The sequence below is a fragment of the Gymnodraco acuticeps genome, unplaced genomic scaffold, assembly GCF_902827175.1.
Source record: "Gymnodraco acuticeps unplaced genomic scaffold, fGymAcu1.1, whole genome shotgun sequence".
Lineage (NCBI taxonomy): Eukaryota > Metazoa > Chordata > Actinopteri > Perciformes > Bathydraconidae > Gymnodraco > Gymnodraco acuticeps.
In genome coordinates this window covers 33567-51582 of record NW_022992037.1, presented here as the reverse complement: position 1 = coordinate 51582, position 18016 = coordinate 33567, and the positions used below count along the sequence as shown (strand labels likewise).

The 18016-nt window shown below is 40.4% G+C and overlaps 2 protein-coding genes across 4 annotated transcripts; both read right to left on the bottom strand.

The window, feature by feature from the left end:
* Positions 1 to 682: 682 nt before the first annotated feature.
* On the bottom strand, positions 683 to 6603 carry dimt1l (DIM1 dimethyladenosine transferase 1-like (S. cerevisiae)). The gene is made up of 12 exons (XM_034201681.1): positions 6380 to 6603; positions 5218 to 5291; positions 5002 to 5088; positions 3359 to 3420; positions 3152 to 3245; positions 3005 to 3054; positions 2793 to 2916; positions 2177 to 2269; positions 2008 to 2072; positions 1837 to 1900; positions 1197 to 1303; positions 683 to 1110 (listed from the first exon to the last, which is right to left on the bottom strand). The coding sequence occupies exons 1-12, from the start codon at positions 6435 to 6437 to the stop codon at positions 1068 to 1070; spliced, it is 921 nt and encodes a 306-aa protein (XP_034057572.1). The 5' UTR covers positions 6438 to 6603; the 3' UTR covers positions 683 to 1067.
* Positions 6604 to 6648: 45 nt separating this feature from the next.
* cenph (centromere protein H) lies at positions 6649 to 13631 on the bottom strand. 3 transcript variants are annotated; one of them, XM_034201684.1, is made up of 10 exons: positions 13481 to 13631; positions 12085 to 12219; positions 11902 to 11957; positions 10857 to 10902; positions 10672 to 10740; positions 10508 to 10564; positions 10359 to 10422; positions 7707 to 7758; positions 7462 to 7622; positions 6649 to 6823 (listed from the first exon to the last, which is right to left on the bottom strand). In XM_034201684.1, the coding sequence occupies exons 2-10, from the start codon at positions 12198 to 12200 to the stop codon at positions 6731 to 6733; spliced, it is 714 nt and encodes a 237-aa protein (XP_034057575.1). In that variant the 5' UTR covers positions 12201 to 12219; positions 13481 to 13631; the 3' UTR covers positions 6649 to 6730. The 3 variants fall into 3 exon arrangements, with proteins under 3 accessions (XP_034057575.1, XP_034057574.1, XP_034057576.1); XM_034201683.1 differs by having other exon boundaries at positions 6660 to 6823; positions 12085 to 12255; XM_034201685.1 differs by having other exon boundaries at positions 6660 to 6823; positions 10514 to 10564.
* Between the last annotated feature and the right edge of the window lie 4385 nt (positions 13632 to 18016).

Below are 18016 nucleotides of genomic sequence, written 5' to 3'. Positions count from 1 at the left end.
ATAAAACACCACAGTGACAACGGCTAGAGAAGCTATGTGTATTGTATCCAAGATGACAGCTGCTTCCGGTTTTACATAAAGGGACAAAGGAGGCTCACCTTTCAAAGAGACGGGCTGATGGTGAACTGTTTGGTTAAGGGTCTAAAATTAACTATTTATCTGAAAATCACACAATGGTATCTGATCAACGGGTAGTGGTTTAAGTTGTAATACCCAGGGTGGCCGATAGATGTCACCATTATATTTATGAAACACAGGATTATAAATGGCTACCGTTTTCCTCTTTATTGCAATTTAAATTTGAAAATATCGATGTTTTTTGGAGCAAATTAAACTTTCCTTCTGCGTTATTTTTTGATAAATGCAAGTTTTGTTTTGAAAGGGTCTCACCGGAAGCGCTAATACGGGTCGAAAAATCGTTTTTACCAAAAAGCATGCCAAAGATTTGCCCTAGTTTCTAAAATGTGCTACTTCTCATTGTAAATGTAATTTATTTGGTTTTTTGCGCTGATACATCACATAGGGCTCCGGGAAATTGTAATTTTTTTTGTTCAATTATTTGACTTTCAAACGAAACTATATCCTATTAAAAAAACGGATTGAAGAGAAAGTGATCAATCGTTGCAATCTGTAGCTACATTTAGTCTTAGTGAGTGAGAAAACATTGACACAGAAAGAAACGTGGACAATCTGAAATTATTTGTAATAGACTGCAGACACTCATAAACCTTAAATATTTACCTTTTCCACAAGGAGGTAATTATTTTCAAAACAAATGTAGATTTAAGAATATTAGTATTAATAACAGATTAATGAATAACACACTGGCAGGCTCTAGTACAACCAAGAGGGCTCAAACAGCTTCCACCTGACAAACACATGCCCAACTCATTAAGGCAGAATAACACACTCAATATGAGCTCTTAAAAAGTATCCTACAATAATCTTTGAACATTTCCTCAAACTATTTCAGCACTTGATGTTCAGGTCCTCCAAGCAAAGCACTTTCCACTCCTCTCGTTATAAAGGCAGGACATATGAGTCGTAGCACTAGTTCCCTCTGCCATTTAAGTAAAGTGGATCCCTACTGAGTTGAATGCATGAAGCAGCCTGAGGATGAAGGAAAGTCATAATTAAAAACAGGTCAAGACATATATTTATTTCAGTAGATTAGATAAATAAGATGTTCAACTTACACCATGAAGTCATCGATGTCCATGGTCCGGGCTCTCTTCTCACTGAACTCAACCCCCTGTAAAACACTCTCAACCTTCTTGGTGATGCTGAAGTCAGCTGGGATTTCCTGTCAGGATTAAGAACAGGACTTTAGATTCAAAGATGGCAAAAGTACACACATCCTTTACTCAAGTAGAAGTACAGATACTCGTGTTTAAAAATACTCTGGTAAAAGTAGAAGTACTGACTAAACTACTTACTCAAGTAAAAGTAAAGAAATATGGGCTTTAAAATGTACTTAAGTAGAAAGTACCCATACCTAGTTAGAGTAACTGACCTCCCTTTAGTTTAATTATATTAATAGAACAATAATGTCATTGTTAGATAATTAATGTTTCGGCCACCAAACGCAGATTAAAACTAAAGTAACGAACCCGTTTTGAAAATGTGAGAAGTAGAAAGTACAGGTATTTGTGTGAAAAATGTAAAAGTAAAAAGTCGTCAGAAAAATAAGTAGTGGAGTAAAGCACTGATACCAGAAAAATGTACTTAAGTACAGTAACAAAGTATTTGTACTCCACTACTTCCCATCTCTGGATCTTGGACATTTTGAAAACTCTTGAGAGTACAACATGCGGGACAAAGGACACTATGACTCACCACATTGTTTACAGAGCAGTGAATCCTGTAGTTCTTTTCCAGCAGCTGTTCAACCGCACTGGACCTGGAAATAGGAATCAATATGATCACCCGTTTCTTTTTATACACGTTGTTTTTGACAGAAAATAGATTTGGCCGGCGGGGCAGTGTGTGCAGAAAGCAGGTACTTACTTAAAAGCTGCATTGAGGGTTTTGTTCTTCCTCACAAAGGCAATCCTGACCAGGCCATCCCACTCCTATTCAAGAAGAGAAAACAGACTTTTAAATATTTAGAAATGTACTTCCTTTTAAAACAAACAGCATTATCACATAATTCATTGTTAATAGAGCCAAACCTCACCTGGAAGTTGACTGGAGGAGGAGGATTCTTCGGTTCTATCCTGACAACACTTGACTCCACTTTTGGAGGGGGACGGAAATTATTCTTCCCTACCTGATAAAGGGAAAAACATCATACAGTTGTTTAATTGAATAACCTTGAATGAAAGCAAGACTTAATCAAAAGACTGAATCAAATACTTTGAATTTCCATTCATAACACTGACATTCACATTTTAAATCCTCATTCAATGCGGCACAGCCTTTCTTTGTGGATTCGTTCTGTTTAAACCGTTTTTCCAGCAAAGTAGCAGATAAAGATGAGGGTATGATACTATGATAAGTGTTATACTATTTGAGAATAGGATGGAGGGCTGGATGCGTAGGATTTTTTCTGACTTGTGTAATCCAACGATTTCCAGACAGTACAGAGCGTTTCTGAGTTTTGGATTTGTTGCCGATTAGCACCATATCACCACATTAACAAAAATATCCCCTATCCATTGTCTTAAGGAGATGAGGTCATTCATTATGATAACAACTCCTTAAAGGCTCATTACAAAAGATGATGGGAACCTTTTTTAACAAATCAACAAAATCTGTAATTTGCTTTTAGACATCAGAGGTTACGCACTGACCTTCATGAGATGGTCCACACGGGCCAGTAGCTGTGTGTTGATGGACAACCTGCAGAACAGCTTGTCTCCAGGTTGGGCAACAAGTCGCATGGCAAACTCTCTCTGGAACATCAACACGGCACACCTGAGCAAAGGTAAAACACAAGAGAAATGCTGAACGCTCAACATGGACATACACAGTGTCCTCTCAGTAGCCATGGGTTATTTCTTACCTGAAGAAAGGTCGATGCAGAAGGAGCTTAAAGACAAATGGTGACGAAATCTGCAAATTGAGAAGAGTTGGGTTTAAAATCAAATGCAGGATTGTTTTTGAATGACTGACGATAAAGTGATGCAGAGTGGAGGAAACATGTATTTACCTGGTAAGGTAAATTAGCCACACAGACGTCAAAGAAAGGCAATTCTGTTTTTAGCACATCTCCGATTAATATTTGAAGTTTGGCCTGCATGGGTCTGTAGGAAAACACAATGTTTTTATTAATAGATCATGTATTTACTTTTCATATATTGCAGATACTTAGGTTTACATGTATATGTGGTGGAATCATGCCGCCCTCTCCACTCACGTGCACTGTACTCTTTTCTGAAGTTCAGCCACTAATCTGCCGTCCAACTCACAGGCCACCACCTGCAAAAATAGACATTTCTGTAATGACTGCACACTGAAACACAATTACTGTAACACTGCTGTGGACACTTCAAAAAACACAAAGAAAACAGATAAAAGCAAAAGATGAAGGACAAATGTAAGCTGGAAAATGTGGTTAAAATGTCAGTTAGCTACATGTTAACTTTTCTAATGCACTGTCCAATTAGATTGTTAAAAGCTGTTGAATACCTCAAACCAAAGAAAGAAAAGGTGATGGAAAACCACGTTTCTATGAGGTTTGGATACAAATAAAAGGAATAACCCCGACAACATTCGATCCATGAAACACTGATGTAACATTCTGTTCAAATGCATAGAGCAGTGGTTCTCAAACTGTGGTCCGCGGGGTACTGCAGGTGGTCCGTGGAAAAAAGCTAAATAAAATCCACTTTTTATTATCAAGGATTTTCGGGGACCACCTCATGTGACTTGCTCTATCGAAATCAGTCGCGTTGACCCGAAGACACATTTTGAGTTGTATACACTGTTGGAAAGAGGAGATTCCTCGGTATGTAGGAAATCCTGGATACGGCCCGGGAAGCACCGTGTGTGTGTGAGAGACTGAGAGAGTGAGAGAAAGAGAGAGTGCGTGCGCACTTGTGGCATTGTTTGGGATGACCTAATTAAAATAGCGTCCGCCGTCCTCTTTGAGAAACATACACAACGCAGACAGACACCGGTCACACGTGCGACAAAAGTATCAGATAGGCTTCAATTTACTTTTGATTGTCTATAATTAACTATAACAAAAATATCGGCGTTTTAACACTACGTTTATATATGTACTTATTTTTACGGTTTACATATGAGGTGGTCCGTGAAAATCCTTGATAATAAATAGTGGTCCGCATAAACAAAAAGTGTGAGAACCCCTGGCATAGAGGCACATGGCTAAATTAATGATATTGAGTTGACTCCTTCACAGGGGCGGTTCTAGGGGGGGGGGGGCAGTGCCCCCCTAACACTGACCTCCCTAAAAATGAAAAATGTATGATTTATTACACGATTTATTGAATGACGGAATAGGCGGGACTAACGTTATTCGTCATTCTAGTCGGACCCATTGGAGCGGTGCACTCAGGACCCATTAGAGCGGTGCACTCACTTTCACTGTCCGGCTGAAGCGTGCTAAAAACAAACACTTTTCATCTGGGATCATCAGAGGCTGTTGCATCCAAGAAAGACTGATTGAAACCTACGTTTCGAGAGACGACCACGATAATTGAAGGTGATTTAAACTATTGTATCTGTGTAATTGTAGATCTAAAGTAGAGATGTAACTGTTCATTGCCTTTATTTTTATATAAATATGATATGGTGTTAGTGCAAAAATGGTACTATAACTTAAGCTGAAGCTAACAGTAATAACTATAAGATATATCTGAAATAAATAGGTGTACTGAAACAAATACCAATAACTGTATTGCATTGTTTTCTTATATACTTCATACTGTCTAGTTCTCTTTTTCGTCCTGCATTTATTGTGCCCCCCTCAGAAAATAACTGGCCCCCCCCAAGTCAAATTGGTCTAGAACCGCCACTGCTCCTTCATGCTCTCACCTTCTTGGCTTTTTCCAGCAGCTTCACGGTCATGTTACCAGTACCAGGTCCCACCTCCAGAACCACATCCGTCGGCCTCAGGGCAGCCTGAAAATCATGAACCATGAGTAGGGTTTAACAACACTGTATATCGTGATCATCTTTGTAACATTAGAGTCTTTGGTCACAAATAGGCGTGTATGTGTGTACAAAATTAACTGTACGTTGCACCAGTACCTTCTCAATTATCCCATTGACAACCAGTGGATTCTTCAGGATGTGCTGACCGATGCCGGTGTTAAACATAATCCCTGCAACAGACAAGATGAGACACGTTGGACTGAGTTTGTGTGATGTAGATTAGTAAAACAAGGTATATATTTACATCCAATTCTAACTGAAGGGCTCTTGCATAATTTAATAACATTAAAATGCTTTGTCCGAAGAGTCAGACTCTCATAAAACGTGGCGAGGCTGTGAGTCGGTGTGTGAGCATCCGGTGAGCACACACACAAACTCCCAGCCAGGCTGCGGGTGTGTGTGTGTGTTTGGGCTGGGTTTCGCTGGCCACTGGGCTCATAGGGAGGGGCAGGAGCTCCAACAAGCCATTTAGGACAATACACATAGTACTATACAGAGATGCTGTATGAGAAACCAATGTGAGTTTGGAAAATTGCACAATATAAATCTATTTTAGTAGACCTCAACAATGGAATTATGATCAGTAGAAATGGCCATGACATGGGACCTTGAAGAAGCCAAATAACATTAAGACATGAACATATGATTTGGTGTTAATATAATGTAAGAGCTTATATGTAACTATGACAGAAATGTACATAACATTACTTTTGCGACTGATAACTTAATTGGCATTTCCCCCAAAATGAACTGGTTAATTGGGGTACATCTCTATGATAAGATGGACCTTTATTGATCCCTGCAGTGTAGGGAAATCAGGAGTTATAGCAGAATAAGAGAAGAACACAGGTAGTACACATGAGAATATAGAGGGGGACAATGACAATTAAAGTTAAGAAACGAATAAACATGCGAAACAACTAAAAGGCACTCGAAATGTTTAAAGTATTTTTACAACACTGTCTGTGAATTTACATTGACAAATGGTGCCACGTTAAATAGCGATTCACTTTGGTGAGTCACAAAATGTATTGAGCGTTAGTAAACAGATGTGTACTGTAAACACATGCGGCAGATTTGACAACCCCAAATACCAACAATGTGTTATTTTTAAACCGGTACTGGAGTAGTAAACATCTCAGTATGTGTTGCAGGGATATGATATAAAGGCCATTTAAAGCCCATTCCCTCCATCAGCTGACAGTAATGTTTGCTAATGGCTATCGTGCTAACGCTAACTCCTCCTGGAGAAACATACCTTGGTTTTTCACCTCTTGGTGCTGCCTGCTCCTCCTCTCCGGCTTGACTTTCGGCATTTTTAATTAGTTGTATTCCAGTTAGAGATCCACAAATCCAAATGTTAAACAGTTATTCAAAGTATATTCGTCTTGGGGTCTGTAAACACGTGCAGCCTCACTTTCTTCTTCACTGACAGGATGTGCAGAGTGAGGAGCATCTCTTTGCTTCCGGTTCTGCCCTCTAGTGGCTGCTGGACGTCTCTACATTACCTTTACCATAAATCACAAGAGTGGTTTGAGTACTTTTATTGATTCTTTATTTGACAATACAATACAGACACGTATAAATATAAGATACATTGATTTGTTTTTTAGTCAGAGAAGGGCAAGTCCTCCAGCGTCATGGCGATGTCTCGAAGTGTGGGATCTTCCATCCAGTTGACTCTGCAGGCCAAGATGATGCCCTGAAGAGAAACATTTACTTAGTACAAAAGCTGCATATGCTATTGAAGTCATTGTTAATGTAGGGACAGATAATGTATTTTCTTATTTTATATTGAATACAAATTGTTAAATGGTTTCTGTATCCTGGGGGATAGGCTTTGTCCATGTGTAAAATGTATGTCATTACCATGGTCATTACATTGTAAATACGGCATAATATACATTGGTTTAATATTGGTCTTATAACAGTGCAATATGTTTGTAATAACAGTGTAGCATGGGTGTAATACGGGTCTCATAATGGTGTGACATGGATGTAATGTAACATGGGGCATAATAACATGGGAGTAATAATATTGTAATAACAGTGTAATATTGCTTTTATATGGAGTGTAATATGGGTATAATAACAGTGTAATATGGGACTAATGACATTGTTATAATAACAGTGTAATATTGCTTTTATATGGAGTGTAATAACAGTGTAATATTGCTTTTATATGTAGTGTAATATGGGTGTAATAACAGTGTAATATGGGTGTATAACGGAGTACTAGTGGTGTATAAGGGCTTATGCATGTACAATAAGGGTGTAATAACAGTGTAAATAGTGAATGCCCATTTAAGAGTTAATATAAGTCTGGTGCGATTTGTTTACCCTGAGGACGTTTTGTGTCATGACGCCCAACTTTCTGTATTTCTCCAGGTTCTCCTGTCCTTTCTCCATCGCAGCTTTGTACTTCTCTGTAAACCCGTCCTCTTTCTTGGACTTCAAGTCTTCCATCTCTTTCATTTTCTCATCAATGAGCCGCTTCATTTCTACACACACAACGATTGCTAAAAATCTGCGGAAAAATTCCAAATATAGTTGTAATTTTTTTCATCGTAAACCATCATACGTACCAAGCCTTTTCTTCAGTACTTCGGTAACTTCATCTTGAAGATCTTTTGACTCCTGTTAAGAAAACAGAGGGAATCTGGTTCAGAATGAATCATCTCAATTTCAATAATCACTGTTGATGCTGTACTTTCAGGTCAATCTTTATTGTGTTGTGTATAAAGGAAAACAACCTCCTAGACCCATGCTCTAGTCCCAGAAAACAACCTCCTAGACCCATGCTCTAGTCCCAGAAAACAACCTCCTAGACCCATGCTCTAGTCCCAGAAAACAACCTCCTAGACCCATGCTCTAGTCCCAGAAAACAACCTCCTTGACCCATGCTCTAGTCCCAGAAAACAACCTCCTTGACCCATGCTCTAGTCCCAGAAAACAACCTCCTTGACCCATGCTCTAGTCCCAGAAAACAACCTCCTAGACCCATGCTCTAGTCCCAGAAAACAACCTCCTAGACCCATGCTCTAGTCCCAGAAAACAACCTCCTTGACCCATGCTCTAGTCCCAGAAAACAACCTCCTTGACCCATGCTCTAGTCCCAGAAAACAACCTCCTTGACCCATGCTCTAGTCCCAGAAAACAACCTCCTTGACCCATGCTCTAGTCCCAGAAAAACAACCTCCTTGACCCATGCTCTAGTCCCAGAAAACAACCTCCTAGACCCATGCTCTAGTCCCAGAAAACAACCTCCTTGACCCATGCTCTAGTCCCAGAAAACAACCTCCTTGACCCATGCTCTAGTCCCAGAAAACAACCTCCTAGACCCATGCTCTAGTCCCAGAAAACAACCTCCTTGACCCATGCTCTAGTCCCAGAAAACAACCTCCTTGACCCATGCTCTAGTCCCAGAAAACAACCTCCTTGACCCATGCTCTAGTCCCAGAAAACAACCTCCTAGACCCATGCTCTAGTCCCAGAAAACAACCTCCTTGACCCATGCTCTAGTCCCAGAAAACAACCTCCTAGACCCATGCTCTAGTCCCAGAAAACAACCTCCTAGACCCATGCTCTAGTCCCAGAAAACAACCTCCTTGACCCATGCTCTAGTCCCAGAAAACAACCTCCTTGACCCATGCTCTAGTCCCAGAAAACAACCTCCTAGACCCATGCTCTAGTCCCAGAAAACAACCTCCTAGACCCATGCTCTAGTCCCAGAAAACAACCTCCTTGACCCATGCTCTAGTCCCAGAAAACAACCTCCTTGACCCATGCTCTAGTCCCAGAAAACAACCTCCTTGACCCATGCTCTAGTCCCAGAAAACAACCTCCTTGACCCATGCTCTAGTCCCAGAAAACAACCTCTTTGATAACAAGGTCATAAAGAGGGGCGGTTATAACTACTGTCAGCTTTAAAAAACCAGCCAGTTCCAGTTTTCTCTCCCCTGCTTATCAAGTTATTAGGGTTTAATTTAACTGTTTAACTGTTCGTTATTGTGCGAGTTTGGCGAGTCTAAACTGACCCGTTAAAACACCAAAGTGGCTTTGAAGAGAGCATTGATTAATATGACAACTCCACCACCCTGTAAGGATGGGCTGTCCGACAAGAAGGCAAAGCAGTGAAAATATTAATAAATATATAGCAAATACTTGATTTTTCTGGTGCCTAAAATACGTTTTTACAATTTCCTGCTATAATTAATTCATACATCTCAACTTGTGGCAGTAAACATGTACGAGTCGATCCGTTCTCTCAAATCTGAACAATCATTTGAAAGACATCTTCCTTAAAAGCTCACCAAGAACATAGTGATATTACATGTATTAGATCAGTGCTTCTCAAACTTTTTTCAGTAATGTACCCCCTTTGAAACATTTTCTCAGCCAAGTACCCCCTGACCGACCCCGAACATTTTTGATATAAAAAGCCTATAAATAATTATAATATAGTGATGTTCCATCAGTGTGTGATTTATTAACTCCTTCATGCATGAATTACAACAAACTAAGCATATTTTCATCTTTATGCATGAGAACGAAAACATTTTTTTTTTTTTTAAATGTCCACGGAGTTTTTCAATTGAAGTAATATATGTTTAACAAACCAATGAACAAATTGATTATGCAAAAACTATAAAATACAATACACACATTTGACATGTTTATATGAGGACCCCCTTAGTGGTTCTAGGAATATTTTATATACAATTGTGTTTTCTATATAACTTATTGTACTAAGATTATTTTTGTAATTATGCATGGTGTTTTTTAATTAACCTTTTTCTTTTGAATCTCACGTACCCCCTGCAGTACCCCAACGTACCCCCAGGGGTCCGCGTACCCCCATTTGAGAATCACTGTATTAGAGGAAGGGATAATATAAACTGATTAGATCATACAGACACACTGTACTTAAAGTAAAGTAACATTAACAGGAAGTATATTTCCAGTGCCTTTTCAAGTCCAAAGTGGGGATTTCTTTGTGGAAACTTTTTGGAAGTGAGCGGTTGGCAGTGGTGTTGTTATTACTTACTTAAATGATATTACCAAAACCAAATATTGCTTTCCAAATTGTCTTACGAGGTAATTCACCACCATATACCTGTCTGACCAACATTCAATAACTCTCCTGCTCAAACAAGTTATCTACAACAACATCAAGGAAATACAAAGTACCATTTTATCCAATTGAATATTGTATACACAATGATTAGGGTGCTTACTTGCTGACATTGTTTTATTTGTGAACAAAGAGCCATGCAGCGATCATTCCCAGCTTTCAGGGCACTGAGAGAAACATAAAGACACAGTCGTTCAAATAATCAAACATAGTTGTATACGAGTTGTTTTAACATGTTGTAAATGTACTTACACCGACCCTGAATAATTCCCCTTCACTGTTTCTCCAATAGCGTGCCACATCTGCATTCTGAAAGAACCAGTTCAATCATTGATTGATCAAAGTTTACTGCTTCTTTATTCAACTTGTTTGTGCATTATATCGTGGACATTGTAAATGATAAGGCGTTGGTTTACCTGTGCAGTGTTAACGTGCTGTTAAAGTTAAGGGTCTTGACTCCTTCCAGCTCTTTGACATAAACTGGCCTGCAACATTTCATTAGAAAAAGACATGGTAACAGTAAACATGTTGAAATGAACACTCATCTTAAATGTGGCTAACATTCTAGGTCCACTTAAAAATGTATATTTCAAATACTCACAAATCTCTTTCAGCTTCAGATGTGCTGCATGATCTCTTACTTTTTCCTGTGACAATAAACAATGTTAGGCAAGGCAATTTTATTTATATAGCACTTTTCAGCACGTGGCGATTCAAAGTGCTTTACAAAATAAAAACAAAAAGACATTTAAGAACAAATACAGCATAAATACATTATTAAATGGCATTTAAAAACAGGCATCAAAAGCAAAGATAATGAAATTAAATAAATAAACACAGCAGGTACAGAATACATGACTAAAAGGCATACTGTAGTGTGAGTATGGGCAGCTCAATTAAAAGCAGCGGCAAATAGGTGCGTTTTTAGTCGGGATTTAAAAATAGGAAGTGTTTCGGCGGACGTGCATGATTTAGGCAGTTTGTTCCAAATTGTTGGGGCATAATAACTAAAAGCTGCTTTTCCATGGAACAGAGAGCAGACCCGACCCAGAAGACCTGAGACTCCTGGATGCTTCATAGTGATGGAGTAGGTCGTCTATGTACCTCGGTCCTAAGCCATTTAGTGATTTAAAAACTAGCAGTAGTATTTTAAAATCAATTCTTTGACACACAGGAAGCCAGTGTCAAGACTTCAGAACAGGAGTGATGTGATCCACTTTCTTAGTGTTAGTGAGGACTCGAGCAGCGGCGTTCTGAATCAGCTGCAGCTTCCTAATAGATTTTTTAGTGAGACCTGTGAAGACACCATTGCAGTAGTCCAGTCTACTGAAGATAAAAGCATGGACAAGTTTTTCCAAATCCTGTTGCAACATTAGTTTTTTAAACCTTGATATGTTCTTCAGGTGGTAGTATGCAGACCTAATAACTGTTGTAATGTGACTGTTACAATTCAGGTCTGAGTCCATCACTACACCCAGATTTCTTGCTTCGTGAGTTACTTTGTAGTCTGCCGACTGAAGCTCTGTGATTACTTTTAATCGGTCCATCTTTGCTCCAAAAACAATGTTAAGTCTTTTTTTTTTTTTAGATTGCACACTTCATTGAAACTCAACATGATGGAACAAACACACAGTTGTATTTGGTACCTGCTTGGAGCTGTACGGCCATCTCAAAACACTGGTTGGACATCTGTTGATTCATTCTGAAAACAGTACATGTAGCAACTTTAAAGATTCTCGTCATTGTTTTATGATAAGAGGTAATAGAGGTGGGGTGTATACATTGTTAAATGAATGATAGACGTGTTAAAGCAGAGGTAGAGGGAGAACCTCAGCATGTCTGTAGGCGGGGTGTCTTTCTGTGCGTTGGAGCTGTCCGCAGCAGGATTCAGGGCCACAGCCTCCACCATGAGGTTCAGGCTCCCCTTGCCATCAGACGGGTCCATCGCAGAAGAGGGAAGGTGCCTGGAGAGACAAGTCACCTCAGAGATATCAGATCATCTGGGTTTAATCCAAGGAGATTAACCGATGTAGTAGCAGACAGTGATTGAAAAGAATGAATTTAAGAGCTATTGAATTTACTAATACATTCAAATTAAATGCAAGAATCATGCAGACACATTACTGAATATTAACCCTCCTATTGTCTTCGTGTTCAAGGTCAAATTTGACCGGTCCTGTTTTAACTGCTATTACATTAACACAAAAAACAATCACCAAATGTCATTTAACACCCTTTCAAACTGTACATATTGTATCAGACTACTGGTATACATGAACAACTGCAGTACACAAAGAATAGACACTGAACATGTATTGCGTGTGCCAGGTGTGATCCATGTGGGGGGACGGGCACATAAGAGCGGGAAATGTGTCAAATTGTTCTGTGTGTGTGTGTTTTGAGTGTGATCCACATGGGGGGATGGGGCACATAAAGGGGGGACACATCTAGAGTGTGTGTGTGTGTGTGTGTTTTATCTGATCTGGATGGTTACTAATTCCTTTTCTTTATGGCGGTCATTTTTGACCAGGAACACCATGGGTGTTACAAAGTTGACTAAATCATCCAAAAGGCAATGAAAGTGGTGATCAGCTATTGTATATGTTCAAATGTCTACTGTGAAGGATATCATAAAGCCTGAATGCAATCGAATGTAAAACAAAAAGGTTATGATTGATGAAAGTAGTAAATCGGTCAGATTTGACCCGAAGACAACAGGAGGGTTACATGATAGGCTAAATATGATTCTTACAACAAGATTAATATGCAAACAAGTGTAAATATAATTGTCAGCAAGTAATGCACTAGTCTTTGTAAAACGCAATAGTGACTCACCGGGTAAAAGTAATAAAACAGCTGGATAAACAGTTTAATAAGACGTTTATAATCCAGCCGATTTACAGTTATTCTTGCTTTTCTCTGACAAGGAACAATTGTTTAGTTTAGGATTAGTATCAACGCAGCAGTGTATGGGCTATGAGACAACAGCACACAATAAAGTGTATCGTTAGTTTTATTTTGTCTTTTGGTACACTGGTTGACATTCTTGTTTTTAAAGCATATAAATAAACTACGATCAACAACATTCATATACTCTTTATATCCAAACATCACTCATAATAAATAAAGTGCTTCAAATACAGGAGTCAAACTCCAACCTCAGCATATTTCTATATAACAATACTGGTATAGCAATTAAAACAGGAGTTTATAAACATATGTTACCTTATTTATGAAGCGTATCGTTGCCGGTAAAACAAAGTGTAATAAAGATACCGTTTCGTTACCGTAGTACGACTCTAATGATATGTTATTTGACACCAGAAGCATTGTTTACAAAAAAAAACCGTGTCGTTCAATATTTCGGTCACTTGTTTTGTTTATATCCGTTTTTAAAATCCCGCCAGGAAGTGACGTCAGATTGATTCTACCAACACTCTGAGCAGCGCCCTCTTCAGGCCGATGGCAGGAGGTGCAAGATAAGATACAGCTTTCTTTGTAATGCACTGTAAACCTCCAAAAGTGCTGTATAGAGGAATAAAATACAAAAATCACACCGCTCAGCTCTCAAACCGTAAAATAAGTAAAATAATACGAATAAAAAGGCAAACACAAACAAGAATAAAAACAATAACAGCCATATAGTAAAAACAATAGACCATTTAAAAGCAATTATTTTGATAGCACCAGTTTAGTAGCCGAAAGCACGGTCCCCTCTGAGCTTGGACTTTATTCAGGGCACATTCAGGACTCAGGAGTACAGATCTTTTATGTGGAAAAATCAAGTGGTGCCAATGTAGTTTTTTTGGTCTTATTTTGAAAATGATTAACTAACCAGGTGTATAGCTCAAGGTTAGATAATGCTGTTTTCGAGGTTAATAGTGTCCAAAGGTGAATTGATTGGTTATATTAGTGCTAGTGTCCAAACCTTTTGTTTGGTAGGCTAGATGGCACCAACAAAAACATATATATATATTAAGTGTTAGTCTTAATGTAAAGAAAATATAAATAACTGTTAATACAAATGTTATGAAGATTGACTTAGTCACTTTTCTGCAATTACAGCATCTTCAATTCTGAATAGTCTAAACATAATAACACACCTGACACAAGTACACATTTGTCAAGTTCAACCAGGATAACCCGTCCAGTATTATTATTTAGGCTATCATTAAACGTATACATAATAATAATACGTTGAATTAATGCTATAAATATATTTTTTTTTTTGATGAAAAGAAAAACAGACACCAATATGTATTCAACACAGTCTTCTTTTATATGGCTGGAGGAGGCTATGTTGAGAATTGTTCATCAGTCTGCTGGATCTTTTGACGAAAACCCAATTTATTCAAAACTAAAATACATTTGAATTACATCGAATTATGCTCTCCTTTTAAGCGGAGGGCCAGCAGTCTGTAATGCATGAGACCTCACTGCTCACTGTAGTATGTGGTTTCCTGAATCTCGTGAGAAGAGATTACAGTGTTCTCTGTGACGCTGCTCTGCAGGATCGCGCCGGGCTGTTTCTTTAACGGTGCACAGAGACTTCGAACATGGAGAGCAAGAAGAGAATGGTGAGTCAGTTTGCACAGCCTTATCGGTCTATTTGTCTCATTTGCATTTCAAATATTGTCTTAACACTGAAAGAGTGTGGGCTCTTCTCAACTGTACTAGACCTGTTATATTATTACTTGCACTCTATTGTGTGTTGCACTGTTGGATGAGCCTGTGACCTATGAATTTCATTGTCATAACTACACTGTAGCTATGGACAAATTACAATAAAAGCCTTGGACCTGAACTACATAAATGAGGATGTCCTCAAGGCCATATTTAATTCGAGACAAGAACTAAGATGTATTTTTATATATCATATACTATGAATATCTCTCTGCACTTTCCAGCTTGTTTTGCACTTACATTACATTGCATTTAGCTGACGCTTTTATCCAAAGCGACTTACAATAAGTGCGTTCGACCAACAAAATACAAACTTGAAGAAAACAGAATCATATAAGTACATCAGGCTTCATAGAGCAAAAACATTTCAAGTGCTACTCAACTGGCTTTAGATAAGCCAGCCCTTTATTAGTATATAAGTGCTTTGTTAATAGTTCTATCGCTCGAAGTGGAGTCGAAAGAGATGAGTTTTCAGTCTGCGCCGGAAGGTGTGTAAGCTATCTGCTGTCCTGATGTCAATGGGGAGCTCATTCCTCCATTTTGGAGCCAGGATAGCAAACCCATGTGTTTTTGCTGATGGGAACTTGGGTCCCCTTCGCAGCGAGGGTGCAGCGAGCCGTTTGGTTGATGCAGAGCGGAGTGCACGTGCTGGGGTGTACGGTTTAACCATGTCCTGGATGTAGGAAGGGCCAGATCCATTCGCAGCATGGTACGCAAGTACCATTGTCTTGAAGTGGATTCTAACAGTTATCGGAAGCCAGTGAAGTGAGCGGAGGAGCGGCGTGGTGTGGGAGAATTTAGGAAGGTTGAAGACCAGACGAGCCGCTGCATTCTGGATGAGCTGCAGAGGTCGGATGGCACATGCAGGTAGACCAGCCAGGAGGGAGTTGCAGTAGTCTAGGCGTGAGATGACGAGAGCCTGGACCAGAACCTGCGTCGCTTTCTGGGTCAGCTGGGGACACATCCTCCTGATGTTGTAAAGCGTGTATCTGCAGCAGCGGGTTGTAGCAGCGATGTTTGCAGTGAAGGACAGGTTGTTATCTAGGGTCACACCCAGATTCCTTGCAGTCTGAGTCGGGGAAACAACAGAGGTGCCAATGTTGATTGTTAGGTCAAGAGTGGGACAATCTTTTCCCGGAAGGAAAAGCAGTTCAGTCTTGTCAAGGTTGAGCTTGAGGTGATGATCAGACATCCACTGAGAGATGTCAGCTAGACAAGCAGAGATGCGTGCGACGACCTGGGTCTCTGAGCGGGGAAAGGACAGAATTAATTGGGTGTCGTCAGCGTAGCAGTGGTATGAAAAACCATGCGGGCTAATGACTGATCCGAGCGAGTTTGTGTACAAGGAGAAGAGGAGGGGACCAAGAACAGAGCCCTGAGGGGACCCCTGTAGTTAATTGACAAGGGTCGGACTCGGACCCTCTCCAAGTAACCCTGTAGGTGCGGTCTTTGAGGTATGAGGTGAGGAGGGAAAGTGCAGAGCCTGAAACTCCAAGTTCTTGGAGAGTGCGAAGGAGGATCTGATGATTCACCGTGTCGAATGCAGCAGACAGGTCCAAAAGGATGATGACAGAGGAGAGGGAGGCTGCTTTAGCAGTTTGCAGTTCCTCAGTGACAGCAAGGAGGGCAGTTTCTGTGGAGTGACCTGCCTTGAAACCAGACTGGTGCGGATCCAGAAGGTTGTTCTGATGGAGATAGCAGGAGAGTTGTCTAAAGACAGCGCGTTCAAGTGTTTTAGACAGGAACGGAAGGAGAGAGACAGGCCTGTAGTTTATAACATCAGACGGGTTGAGAGTGGGTTTCTTTAGGAGAGGGTTTACTCTTTCCTCCTTGAGACTGTTTGGAAAGTGACCAGAAGTTAGAGAAGTGTTGATGAAATGGGTGAGAAACGGTAGAATATCAGGAACGATAGTCTGAAGGAGGTTTGAAGGGATAGGGTCCAGAGGACAGGTGGTAGGGCGGGCAGAGGTAATGAGGGTAAGAACCTCACTTGGAGAGAGAGGGGAAAAGGAGGTCAGTGTGTTGGTGAAAGGAGGATCTGGTGACCCAGCGGTGAGTAGAGGTCAGTCAGAAAAAGAAGAGCGAATATCATCAACCTTTTTTCAAAGTGGGTTAACAAAGTCGCTTGACAGAAGTGAGGAGGGGGAAGGGCCTTTGGGGGGGTCCAGGAGGGAGGAGAAGATGGAAAATAGTTTTTGGGGATTTGAATAGGAAGATTGGATCTTATCTTGAAAGAAAGTGCTTTTTGCCTGAGCGATCGAAGCAGAGAAAGAGGAGAGGAGAGCCTGATAGTTAGGAGGTCGTCACGGTGTTTGGATTTCCACCATTTCCGCTCTGCTGCCCGAAGGACGGTTCTATTAGCACGCAGTACATCATTTAGCCAGGGAGCAGGAGGGGACTGACGAGCCTGCCGAGATGTGAGAGGACAGAGAGAGTCCAGAGAGGATGAGAGAGTAGAGAGGAGAGTTTCTGCTGCAGAGTTTGGAGGTAGGAGTTGGAACGAGTCAGAGGAAGGGAGGGCTGAGAGCACCGATGAGGCAAAGGTAGAGGGGGAGAGGGAACGAAGGTTACGGCGGACAGGTGCAGGATGAGAAGAGATTAGTTTGACTATGTTGGAAAGGGGTAGAGAGAATGAAATGAAGAAGTGATCGGATGTGTGAAGCGGGTTACAAGAGAGGTTAGAAGTAGTGCAGTTCCTTGAGAATATGAGATCAAGGACATTGCCAGCTTTATGAGTCGGTGGGGGACGGAGACAGTGAGAAAGCAAAGGCGGTTAACAGAGATGTTAGTTCGTCTATCTTCCCTGTCTGGAGGTTGAAGTCTCCGAGAAGTACAGCGGGAGGACCAGTTTCAGGGATGTGTGAGAGGAGATGATCTAATTCCTCCAAGAAGTCCCCCAAGGCACCTGGTGGACGGTAGAGAACAACAATGGTTAATTGTATAGAATGGGTTACTGTGACGGCATGGAATTCAAAGGTGGAAGGAGTAAAGTTAGGTAGCTTGAAGAGGGAAAAGCTCCATTTGGGAGAGAGCAGGAGACCAGTGCCACCTCCTCTACCAGTGGGTCTAGGTGTATGG